Source organism: Cynoglossus semilaevis, chromosome 3 (assembly GCF_000523025.1).
Source record: "Cynoglossus semilaevis isolate Cse_v1.0 chromosome 3, Cse_v1.0, whole genome shotgun sequence".
Taxonomy (NCBI): Eukaryota; Metazoa; Chordata; class Actinopteri; order Pleuronectiformes; family Cynoglossidae; genus Cynoglossus; species Cynoglossus semilaevis.
In genome coordinates this window covers 12,616,472-12,629,452 of record NC_024309.1, presented here as the reverse complement: position 1 = coordinate 12,629,452, position 12,981 = coordinate 12,616,472, and the positions used below count along the sequence as shown (strand labels likewise).

The following is a 12,981-nucleotide window of genomic DNA, read 5'->3' as shown; positions in this document are numbered from 1 at the left end:
GTTTTGTTTTAACTATAAGATATAATTTAAAACTTTGTTAATACCCAGGTGAATCCAAGTACATTTTGCTGTATACTCACATGCACCACGTGTACAGAAGCTAGCAGTAAGATGTGTCTTTGTTTATGGTCACCATCAGTCACTTGTGCTGCAGTCTGGACTCCAGGCTCCTGGCAGATTTATTCACATCATTTGCCTGTTTTTGTTTTAAAGAATGCTTTGAAAGCATCAACATCAGTTTTACGAGTCTGTGTTCCACCGAGCAGCATTTCCCCCCCCCCCCCAACCCCATATCTTACAAATCAGTTTTGATATGTGCGCCCGGTGCATTTTGCTAAATGTGTGTTTTCACTGCTGCAGCCCAGAACCGTCTCTCCTCCTCTGTGCTGGCGTTCATCAAAGTCCTAGACATAAACGACAACGTGCCAGGACTTGCCAGAGATTATCAGCCGTATATCTGCGAGGGAACGCAGGCAGGAGAAGTATGTATATTCACTCCGGCTCAAGTTTACGGTTGGCTCTGTAGCAGTGAATTTGAGTGAAATTGGTCGATAAAAATTCTCTGAAAACCACAGGGCATCAAATCATTTTCCTTTATCTCAACAAGATTTCTTGCAGAGATCCTTGAAACACATAACTGCCTGTGTACATTAATATATTTATGTATAAATATACGTTGCCGTTGGTCTTATTCACTCTGCACTCCACCTTTTCATACGTCAGGTTATTCAGCTGCTCAGTGCCATTGACGCCGACGACCCTGTGGAAGGACATCACTTCTACTTCTCCATGGTCCCCGACAGGAACATCAATCCAAACTTCACCATCAGAGATAATCAAGGTGACGTCTGACAGAAAGGAAACCCACACAGGGTTACCAACGCTGCCACTTAGTACACTCTAAATACTGCTGTGTATTTACAGTATATGCTGCTGTTATTGTCTATGACGGCTCTAAGGCCTCAACCATTCACACAGACGCGGCTCCTTTGTGTCCTGCTTTTTCAGCCCAGTCTTTTTTCATATGATTCAAACTTCTTGCAAAATCACCAGGAGAAATTCTAGATATGTTTCATGTCCAGGGACACATCGGCATGAAATCCCCAATTTTTGTTTTTTTGGTAAAACACAACTCAATCCGATGTCTTTAGCCTTTCTCCCCAAATCACCCCCTCGCCCCCACCCTTTGTCTCTGACTCAATTTTTTGGAGTTTATTTTTTTTACTTCAATTTTAAAGCAGGCTCAGCAAATTGGAGAGGAAGAAAATCACATTACTTTTTACATTACTTATCAAAAAGTAGATTAAGTAACACAGTCTAAATGTGCGCTTTGTTTAAAGCGGTTGTTCAGGGAGTGGGGAGTAGCGCTTTTTGTTTGTTCAGCTTTATTGAGACGGAATTGGAAAAGAATGTTTAGGGACAGAAACCTATTTGTATTTGCTGCAGCTGCAGTGTTGTTGTCAAATAGTGACATAAAATAACTGGCCAAAAGCTCAAGATTTAAATTAATGTTAGCTTAAAATGTGCAAACAATTAAATACATTAATGTTAATTATATGAATGATTATATCATTAATTTACAGCAGCAACTTACCCAACTGCTAATCTGTAGCAAAACTATTTTTAGCCAATGTTTTTAGAAACATTTGGGTACATTTAGCATAATAAGCTCAGATAAAAATGACAAAACATCACATGTTAGCGTTAGATTGAGAAAATCTGTTAAATATGTGGAAACTACAAAATAGGTGAAAGGTGAAAACATAACTAAGCTAGTAAAAAATATGAAAAAAATGTAAACTAAGAATTTAGTAATATGCTAAAAGCTGTCGTATTAGCTAATACAACCAGACGTTAGCTAAAATATGCTGAACTTCAACAAAGTACAGGGTAAATTAAAGTGGCATAAGCTCACAGTGCTAAAGCCTTGAAGCAGAACCGTAAGAAAACCCAGACTGTTGTCAGGTCATTTTTCCCGTCAGCCTCCTGACACTAAGAGCAACATTAGGGCAGTTTCTCTGTGAGTGAAGCTGAAGTCCACGTTAAAAAATAAAAAGCACTTTTAAAATTAGAAACTAGACTTTTGTAGAGGATGAGCCTTGGGGTAAATTCATAGTTGTTGAACTCAAGGCCAGGAGCTAATGTTTAATAAAAACCATCAGTGAGTTTTTTTTAAGACAAATATGACAATAAACTGATATAAGCAGCTGTAAACTGGCAGAGAAAATACAAACTTTATTTTACAACAGTACCGGACACCGGTCAAGACTAGAACTTTAAAACATGACAATTAGGATCAAAATAGCTTAATGCTAACACAAGGAAAATAAGATGTTCCCTCAAAATTTGGCCTTTTTTGCCAAAGATAATGGGGAAAAAAATAGATGAAATATTTGGGAACGAGTAGCGGTGGAGTTCTTTGTGTTTGTGTTGTAATTTCTGTGTTGACAACCTCTGGAAAAAAGTCAATCTACAGAGTGTTTATGTTAAGCACCGGCCTTTCCTGATAGCTGCGAAGGAAAGTAGGGGGTGAAAATGGAAGGCAGCGTGTTGTTAAATCATGCAGCGGAGGGATTGTTTGAAGGTATTGAATAAAGTGGAGTGAAATGTGTGCGGCTGTGGCGTTAGCCTGTCCAGTCAGCAACAGGGAGATGAATAATGAATCAAGAAGGATCTCCTTTAATAAAACATATTTCCATTTACCACCAGGTCTATTCCACTCTCCTCTCCAAAAAAAAAAAAAACTTCACTGTGTCTTAATAAACCCTTGCAGGTTTGGCCCTAAAGTGAAGGAGATTTTTTCCAGATTTACTTTTCGTACACAGAGAAAATTACATTTGACAAGGTGCTCAGGTCGTCCACGGAGCTGGGATTGGGTTTCAAATCCCATTACGTGTGTCACTTCACTTGTTATTCATCTTATTTTTTCAATACCTCTACAAAAAAACACCCACTGGTTTGCACTCACGCAGCAGAGAGCACTTTTGTTTTTCCCTTTTCTTTTTTTTTCTTCCTCTCATCTTTGAAGAGTCTGTTAAAAAGTGCACTTCTTCGTCTTGGCTTCACTTCCTCACTCCCAGACAATACAGCGGAAACCCTGGCTCGCAGGAGCACTTTTCCCCGTAAAGCCAGAAGCCAGTACCTGCTGCCGGTGGTGGTGACAGACAGCGGGACTCCAGCTCTGTCCAGCACCAGCACGCTGACCATCACCGTCTGCACCTGCCAGCCACAAGGTCACTGTCCCACGGGGGGGGTGGAGGCCCTGGCTCTGTCCATGGGGGTCAGTATGCAGACGCTGTTAGGACTCCTGGTCTGCCTGCTCACCCTCACAGGTGAGAAGATGGGGATAAAACCTCTTTATTATTATTATTATTATTGTTGTTGTTATTATTATTATCTCAAACATATCTTAAAATGTTAAAGATATTAATTCAGACGCCACAGACTGATGATGGAAACTCCCACGGTACAATGAAAGTTTTTGTCAGTAAAAGCAAAACAAATAGATAAACTATAAATCTTAAGAAAACACAACGATTAAAGTAGTTGAAAACTATAAATCTTAAGAAAACACAACGGTTAAAGTAGTTGAAATGTGCTTCAATCTGTCCAAAAATTGTCCTAAAAACAAAGTAATCTAGCAAAAGCAGATGGCCATAAATATGTTTGACTTGAAAGATTAAGTTATCTGCAACAGGTGACCAAAATGATTGATATTATATATATATATATATATACCAGGTGTAGTAACAAGCGTGCTCGAAGAAGATGCATTTTGATTGACAAAATCATCAAAAATAAAGTTATAAAAGCAACGTAGCCAAAAAACAACTATATATGTTAAGAAAAACAAGTTAAAGCTTCATCTTAGTAAAGCACCTTCCTACAGCCAAAAAACAACTATATATGTTAAGAAGAACAAGTTAAAACTTGCCATGAAAAAGTTACACTTGGCGCAAATTACTCAAATAACCCAAAAAGTGAATTTTATTTTTCTTACTCGTTACCTTTGCTACTTTTTTTTACTCAGTGCTCGTATTGACTAAGTTTTGTAATTTTCTCAAACCATTTTATTCAATTTCATTTCAGCTCTGGGGTCTGTACGCAGCACAAACTTCATAGTTTTGGTAAAATACAAAAATATTGACTCAATAGCCATCAATATTTAACTTTTAGCAGGCGAGAACTCGGTAGAAAAAAGAATTGGTATCAAACCTCCGACCTCTGGACCTTAAAGACCACTGAGTCTGGAAAGAACACAAGTGCAAAGGTCGAGCTGCAGTGGATGTTTCCACTGTGGAAACTAATACATTAGAGCAAAGTGAATAAACAACACTGGTATTATTCCACTGTTTGTTTGTTTTTTAATTTCAAATACAGCAGAAAATCACCGGCATGTTGTTGTAAAAAAAATTGTTCTTTTGCAGCCGATGTTGTTGAACGTGAGCACTTTCACCTCTCCTCGTTTGGGCAAGTATTACAACGGATTCTTCTATTAACAAATCTGCAATTTGAAGTAAATTCCCATTATAAAATAAAATAAAAAAATAAATAACTCACTCGTGTGCTTTTAACATGCAGATTCTAAAATGCTAAAACCTTGCAGCGAGTTCATAGCAACTAATGAGCGCTTTGGTTGCCATTTACTACGTAACAAAGGCATCCTGGGACACGCTGGTGTGGGGGTGTACGGCTTCATCATGGCCGCTGGATGGTACGCTTTCTTCTCTGCTCTTCATCACAGATTAACGACGATGCTCACTTTGCTTACATTCTGTCAGAGGTGAAAATCAACTGGAGTAACTGCAGTGTGAAAACGCCCCCCGACATGCTTTAACCTCACGGGGGCCACATGGAGCAAAAAAGGCAACTTCATATTAAATGTTGGTTTCAAAATGAAAACAATTGCAGCATTAATTTAAAATTTAAACAGTACCTGAGTGGCCCAATGATGGATTGGAAAGCCAACAAAATAGCAAGAATTTAGCATTGACAATTGAATCATGCCACAGCGCCACATAGTGGACAAAGATGCACACCAATGATCTCGATTCGACTTATTCTGAACCATGATCGTCGACCATGAAGGTTGGTCCGTCCCACGCCAGCGGTACTTAGAGAGACATACTTGTTTGGAGGTGGTACGCAGTGTCAGAACTTTGAGAACTGTTCCATACTGTAGCATAGATACTTGTGTTACCATGGCGATGCTCAGGCCTGTTCATTCTCAGCTCTTAGTATTTCATTCACTCCTTAGCTATCTGCTCCATCAGGCACCCTGGATGGTCTTTTCCCACCACGCTCCTGCCCTGGTGTTTAACTCTAATGATCTCCCACCGTGTTGTGTCTGCAGTGCTGTCAGTTCTACTGCTGATTGTGTGGAGACACCGGCGGAAGCAGCAGGCGGAGCAGGATGTGAAGGTGACGGAGCTGGAGCTGCCTGAGATGGTGTCTCAGAAGGTGCTGTATTACCGAGACGCTGCGGGTGACGGAGCAGAGCTGGGTTACCACCAGAGTTCAGATGTTCCTCTGCGTCGCCACCCAAACCGGCGCAGGGACAGGAGGCTGCGGAGGGAGGAGGTCAGGGCCAGCATCCGAATGTCTCTGAACATCAGGGACTCGCACCTGATCGGACCGGAGGACGAGGTCTTCAGGCAGTTCATTATAGACAGGCTGGCGGAGGCCGACCAGGACCCTCACGTCCCTCCGTACGACTGCCTGAGGATCTACGCGTACGAGGGCTCAGGGACTCCCACAGGGTCCCTGAGTTCTCTGGAATCCTGGATGTCGGAGGCTGCAGCTGAACCACCTGCCTCAAATCCCAGGCCCTGTTTAGTGAGACTGACACCGTGGTACGGGACAGGAGTGGAGGACACTACCTTCTGAGATGATGCTCTCCACGACCTTCCAGGTGATGTCAGTTTGAGGCGTAGCTGCCAGTTCATAAACAGAACACGAACCTCGTGATATTCATAACAGTTTTACTGGTATTTTATAACATATTATAGGTGTTTGTACTCTGAGTGTATTTGTATTTTACTCCTAGATTACGTTGACTTTCCTCTGATTGAAAAATCCTATCTGATTGAAAATTTTTTTTGGTTTCATTTTGTGGGGCAGATTTTGATCTTATTTTCCTTCTTATGCTATTTATATCAATACACTTTGCTGAACACTGACTGGCTACAAAACACTTTTCCAGAAAAGTTGACACGCTGCGCTTTCTTCAATTCCTTGGACTTTTTCAACAGAGATGAAAACATCTTTAAGACAAAAGGTTTGTCAGAACGTATGACTTCCTGCCGACCTTTCAAAATTCACATCACGGTGGCTTCTTCCAGTTCTTATACATCGTCTATGATTTGACAACGTTTACGCCATGAATTTTAAACTGATCATTAACATATATATTTGGAACGTACATTTCCCTAAACGGGAGTGTTGTTTCCTGATGTGTGAGAAATGAAAGTTGACACAGAAGAGAAGACATCCATTAAATATCAAGTGTTTAACATGTATAATGCTGTATAATGTGGTCCCTCTGCTTTTCTGTTGAGTCACCAGAGAGTCCATCACACAATCTGCGTGAGCCAATCAGCAGCTGAGAGGGAGAGTGCGTCAGAAAAAGAAAAAAAAAAAAGTCTGGTAAAGTAAGAGTCAGAGAAGAAGAAGAAGAAGAAGTTGTGAGAGGATTGATCTGAAATGTATAAAGAAGTGAAACTCTGGAGGAACTTCATAATAGACTCACTCTCTTCTCCCTCACAGTCATTTACAGCATTATTGGCTGCATTCTGCAGTGTGTGTGTGTGTGTGGAGGGACGGGTGGGGGGGGGGTGTGTGTGATGATGTGGTCCCAGCAGCCCTTCACCTTCTTAGCAGCTAATTGGTTTGTTTGCAGTCTGTGAAGGTCAGCATTTGGACCACACCGAGAATGAAGTTCTCACAGAAGAAAAACAGCAGCGAAGAAGAAGAGGATTAGGGAATTATTCAGTTTTTTAAATTCCGTTAAGAGGGCGACTGTTCTGTCTGGGTGATGGAGTTGGGAATGAAAAATATTGAGTAAGCAGAAGGCATATATATATAGATATATATTTTTCCCATTTCTTTAGAATGCTGAAGAATAAAGTGCGACAACTCATGATAAAACCTGATCTGAAGAACTGATGGAAGAGAAACATTTCTGAGATTAGAATCCTAAGAGTTGATCCTGAAATTTAGAGCAGAGAAGGGATTATAGTGAGACAATTCAAATTTCCAAAATTTAAATTTTATCACCAAAGATTGAGATTTAAGATTTTAATAGTAGAACTGGAAGAATACAATTGATATTCTGTGGTAGAATTCAAAAAGTCGGAGGTCTGGGTTTTGTAACAGATCTTAATTTCTTAACGTTAATATTCTCTTTGAAGAGGAAGGTAGGGATTATAATCAGATTATAATCACTATATATACAGTAAATATCTATATCTATATATATATATATATATTTATATATAAATCCGTCTGACCTCAGAATAGCTTCAGTTCTGAGGTTATATTTGACAGCAAGTCCTGAGGAGAAGAACTTAATTGTCTTTTCAAATACTTTTTTTTTATTTCCACGGTGACGTGTTTGGTTTCCACACACCACCATTCAACTCAAATTCAACTCAAAGCTTCTAATGTAAAAAAATAAAATAAAAATCTAAAAATTCCTTTTTACCCCCGAACACATCTTTTCAGAATCAATCATTTTCTTCACAATTGAAGAAAAAAAAAAATCAGATGTCTCCACAAAAAAAGATAGAAAAAAAAAATACATTTTCCTCCTTTTCTCAATTCCCCCATTAAGACAGGAGTCATTCGGCTCCTGGTGTCATTTAACCTTGTGAATTTCTATCACAGCCGTGGTGAATATCACGGCTAATTTAACCTAACAGCCCCCTTTCTTTGTGTAATTATAACCATTTGGGCGAATGAAGAATTTCTCTGTCCTCTGCTTCTCCCCATGCAGGTTATAGATTCAGCCTCTCATGTCCGACCTCGCTGCCAAACTCATCGCGCGCCGCCACAATGGTCACTCCAGGGTCTTTTGGCAGACAGTGCAGCTTATTATTGAATAGATGCCTGAAAGGATTCTGTGAGTCGTTTTAAAAAAAGAATGTCTGGCAATTGTGTGTGCCTTTAAGCTGAGGGCGGGGAGATAAAATCATTTATGTGCCTTTTTTGTGCTGTAGACATCATTATATGGGGGATCATATTCCAGTGGAATGGAAATAGAATGTAATAGCAGCTGTCATCGTCCAACAAGAGTCGGCCATGTGCGCTTGAACGCTCGCTGCTCTAACATTACATCTATAGACATAATGTGCAGAATACACAGTTAAAGACCGTACCCTGTGATCGTGGATGTGGGGTTTTTTCTATATGAATGAATGGAGGAAGTGACATAATGATGAATGCACAAAGAGACAGCCCAGCATGGTAAATACTTCTGTTTTAAAGTATTTTCTCCTGATGATGTATACGCTGCTGTCGCAACGACACGGGGCTACAGAAAAGGAAATAGCGGAGCTCGTCACATCAGAAAGAGGGAGATTAAGATCTGGCAGAATGTATCAAGCTCAGGAAGCACATTTGGCTGTGAGTGGTGGCGCTGCACACTTTGATGGACGTCTCTTGTTGCATCAAATGTGTCATTTTCCGTGCTCATCAAGCGCCTTGATTTGTTTTTTTTTTGATAGGTAACAGTTGGAGGACTCAGAAGTGAGTGCCTGTTAATCTCAAGTCGTGCTTAAGGTTTATTTTTAGTGAAGCTAAGGATGGAAATAAAAAAGACGTGACAGAAAAACAATTATTTTTAGTGAAGCTAAGGATGGAAAAAAAAAAAAGACGTGACAGAAAAACAATGATACATGATTGGCTGTCAACCGTCCGACGCTGCCTTGTGTTCTACGTCTCTCGCTTTTGGAAAATTAAGCAGCCAGTGAAATATTTTAGGTGCTACGTATACTAAAGAGAGGCCACTAGAGGGCGTTGGGTCAAAGGTCAACCAGATAATTAGTGGTTTTCTCATTTCAGTGCTGGGATGCCTTAAACCGTTTCTCTTAAGTTTCTCAAAAATTACGTTGTTGTTTCCTTCTGGATTTGATTGAAGTCCAGGTTGTTGACAGAAAGTAGTTTGTCAAGGTTGTCGGTCCAAGTCCAAGTCAGTTAGTCACATGACGTTTTTTACACGCCAAAGGTCCTGGGTTCGAAACCCCAGTGGATCTGTGTGTTTACTTTACTTGGAAGTCACGTTGAAAAATCTGCTAAATACAAAATAAAACATGTTTTCACACATTGGAATTACATATTAGAAATGTCATGCACCATACTTTTATATTATTCCATTAAAAATAATGGCACTGCAGTCATCCAGTTATAATCTAATCACATCCGTTCAATTCACACAGGCAGTCACGAGTCACACCATTATCACCACAGCATGTGTTGTGATGTTAAACTGACAGTGAAACGTGTTAAGACCTCTGTGTATAGATCTAACGAAATCAATTTCCTGTAAACTTTTCCGTGGCGTTCACATGCATTTTTCAACTTCGTTCTTCACGTTTTTCCGAGGTCAGAGAGTTCCTCAATATAAAATTAGATTTAATATATATATTTCATTGGCAAAGCTTTAAGATCCTCTCATGGAGAACTAATTGGTTGCATCTTGCGGGTGTGAAAAGCAGGGTCTAAACAACGTTTAGTCTCTGCTGATCATAGTTGACATTATCATGCATGTGGGGCAGCTGTAGGTCCAGAGGTTCTCACCTGACATTAGGATGCCTCTCCACATGCGTCTCAAGTGACCACTGCTGATTGGATATCAGTTTCTCCGCTCTATATGCAAATAAACACCATCATTGCTATTTGCAAAGACTTAATTTGATGTCGCGTTTAGCCGAGCGTGACAATGACACTGGGGTCATCGAGGTGCCGCGTGTTTGTAGGACCTTGTTTAGAGACCTGGCTTTAACATCTATCCCTGATAATGTGTTCCGTGAGTGTACGATCCCTGGAGATCGTACAGGAGATGCTCCGAGGATGCAGATCTGATGTAGCATTAGGGAAAAATGGTAGAAGTTAATGAGAGGCGGAGTTTGAACATCCTTTCCTAGGCTACAACCCAGGAGCCTTCTGGCCTGTTACTTAATTTTTGATTAAACAAACTGAAATCTGAAACTGGAATATTCAGCTGCATTGTTAATAATAAAATATTCAAAGATAATAGATATTACACAGCTATTTAATATATTAGAAAAAAATAAAAATCAATACCCAGCTATTTAATATATTAGAAAAAAAAATCAATACATGTCCTAAATTCCGTCCCACTAGTTTAATGACACAGTCCAAGGTTAAAAAAAAAAGTTTTTTCCATGACACAGTCCAAGGTTAAAAAAAAAAAGAAAAGTTTTTTCTTGTAAGGACAGTTTCATTTTTTTAACAATGAAGAAGGAATGAAGAATGTCCTCTGGTCTGTAGTCGTACATTCTCAAAGATCGGTAAAGAAAAAAAACAGCTGGTTTTTGGAGATGGAGAACCTTCCACTAACACTTAACAGAACAAATTCAGTGACAAAAAATGAAACCTTGAAAGCCAGTGTCTAGTATTGAATCATTTTCAAGGTCCAGTTTTGAGGTAGAGGGGTTTAATGTAGTATTTATTTCTCACAACCACGTAATATCACAGTTTATCATGAAACAAACGGCCTTGGAAAATTGCAGAGTACAATTCCCACAAAGTGAGATTTTTTTAAAAATTTATCTTTTCTTAAAAGTCTCTTTTGGAATCTCAGAAATTAAAGCAACAGAGCCTACAGTTAGTCACCCCCACCTGTTACCAGTCAATCATAAAATTAACGTAAGAACATGACCTGCCTGTCAAGTCAAAATGAAATGTACCCAGACTGGGGGAAACCAGAGGAACTACAGTTGTTTTAAAGAAGAGAAGTCATCTTTGATTGAAGACTGGCAGCTACCAGTAATATCTTTAAAAAAAGTATTTTTAAAGGTTATTTTTTTATGTGCTAGTTTTCTGTTGTTCTTGCAGCCTAATTAGAAAGACAAAGAAATTCGTTTTTTTTCTCTCTCTGTGTCGCCTACAGAGTCAGTGATGGTGTTGATCTGCTGCCAAATTCATCAAAGATCCTGGAGGTGACGTGGGTCCAATCGATTGAAAACCTCGTAAATACAATTTGTTAATCAGCTTGGCTTCCAAATGATGGAATTAAAAATAGATAAGTGGATGGATGGACGAGTGGTTGTGTGGGTAAATGGATGGATGGATGAGTGGATTGTTGGATGAATAGATGGATCCAGTAATAGTAGCCATTTACAAAAGATAGAAAGAAAGATTTAATAATATTTATTTGGGCATGGCTTAAGCTCTGCAGGAAGTGCAGTTGTCTACTTACCTTAAGGGTTGTTGGTTCAATTCTAGACTGTGTAGGTTATTCGCGGCCTCATTGGCATCCATGCTGTCAGCAGCTAGAAATATTGGAATGAGAGCTGAGCTGAGCTGAGTAGACCAGACTGTTGACCTCCAAGACACAAACAGTTGAACAAACTGTTGGGGTTCCTCTTCCATGATGACATTTACATGCATGATGGCTGAATGCAAAACTGGCCCCAAACTGACCGATGACTCAAGACGTGCCCTAAACCACATGCCCTTTCAAACAGGGGGAGCAAACCTCCTCAATGTCATTGTCTCTCCCACATGTTGAGTGCCTAGTTTGCCATGCAGTACAAGGTCTCCAGGACTGTTTAGTATTCACCCACTTGAGTTTCCTAAAGGTTACCAAACCTAATTAGACATTTATGCAGGATCTTCAAAGGTCCCTCCGTTATTAATGATGTGCTACTTCTGAAGACTGCATCGATGGCTTTTTTTTTTTTTCTGACTCCAGGAGCACACACTCCTCACAATGTGCGCATACACAATAGAGACACAATGCACACATCCAAAGTGCAGTTGGAGGCGACTGGTGGCTGGTAGTGAGGAATTAATCACTGGTGGTGAGATGCTGGAAAAAACCAGGTCACATCACTATTTCTACTACTGTGGGATTACCAGAGATTAAATACCAACCTCCCAGATTTTCTGTCTCCTTCGACACTACCTTTCTATAAACCAGATCATCATGTTTCCTTCATCAATGAACCTTTGTGGTTCACTTAGCTGTAGGTCTTGATCTTGAGACGATATGTTGCTTTTCATTTATGTATTTTATATTTTACTATGTGTTTGTATACTCTACATATATATATATATATATATATATATATATATATACATATATGTATGTCCAATATATGTATGCACATTATATCTATGCATATATACATATACATGTGTACATATATACATGCAAACATATGAATGCGTATATGTACATTTATATGTACGTTTATACATATGTGTACATATATGTACACATATGTATAAACGTACATATACATGTACATATACGCATTCATATGTTTGCATGTATATATGTACACATGTATATGTATATATGCATAGATATAATGTGCATACATATATTGGACATACATATATATATATATACATATATGTATGTCCAATATATGTATGCACATTATATCTATGCATATATACATATACATGTGTACATATATACATGCAAACATATGAATGCGTATATGTACATGTATATGTACGTTTATACATATGTGTACATATATGTACATATGTATAGTATCCTTGACCTCTGAAGTTGTCTGTTTTCTTTTGCAATTTTTCACTAGTCATTTTTTTTAATTCCTCCTTTAAATATTTTACTATTTACTTTAAATATTTCTTTTTGTAAGAGTTTCAGACTAATTCCCTGCCACTTCTTTCAGCAGTTTTTAAAGTTTTTACTTTTTAAAACTTTTTAATCATTTTTATCCAAAAAAAAGTAATCTTTAAATAAAAAAAGAATAATGACAG

The 12,981-nt window shown here is 38.9% G+C and overlaps 1 protein-coding gene across 4 annotated transcripts in view; it reads left to right on the top strand.

Annotated features, from left to right (window-relative positions):
* The window catches only part of cdh19 (cadherin 19, type 2), a 39,347-nt gene extending 30,520 nt beyond the window's left edge, over nt 1–8,827 (top strand). For 2 of the 4 annotated variants that reach the window (XM_025054510.1, XM_025054511.1), the window contains 4 exons: nt 361–482; nt 724–841; nt 3,081–3,332; nt 5,354–6,057. In XM_025054510.1, the coding sequence (XP_024910278.1) occupies nt 361–482; nt 724–841; nt 3,081–3,332; nt 5,354–5,886 (1,025 nt within the window). In that variant the 3' untranslated portion in view covers nt 5,887–6,057. Of the gene's footprint in view, nt 1–360; nt 483–723; nt 842–3,080; nt 3,333–5,353; nt 6,058–6,202; nt 6,790–7,993 lie in introns of those variants that run through there. The other 2 variants (XR_003049388.1, XM_025054512.1) reach the window with 2 other exon arrangements.
* Nucleotides 8,828–12,981: the final 4,154 nt, after the last annotated feature.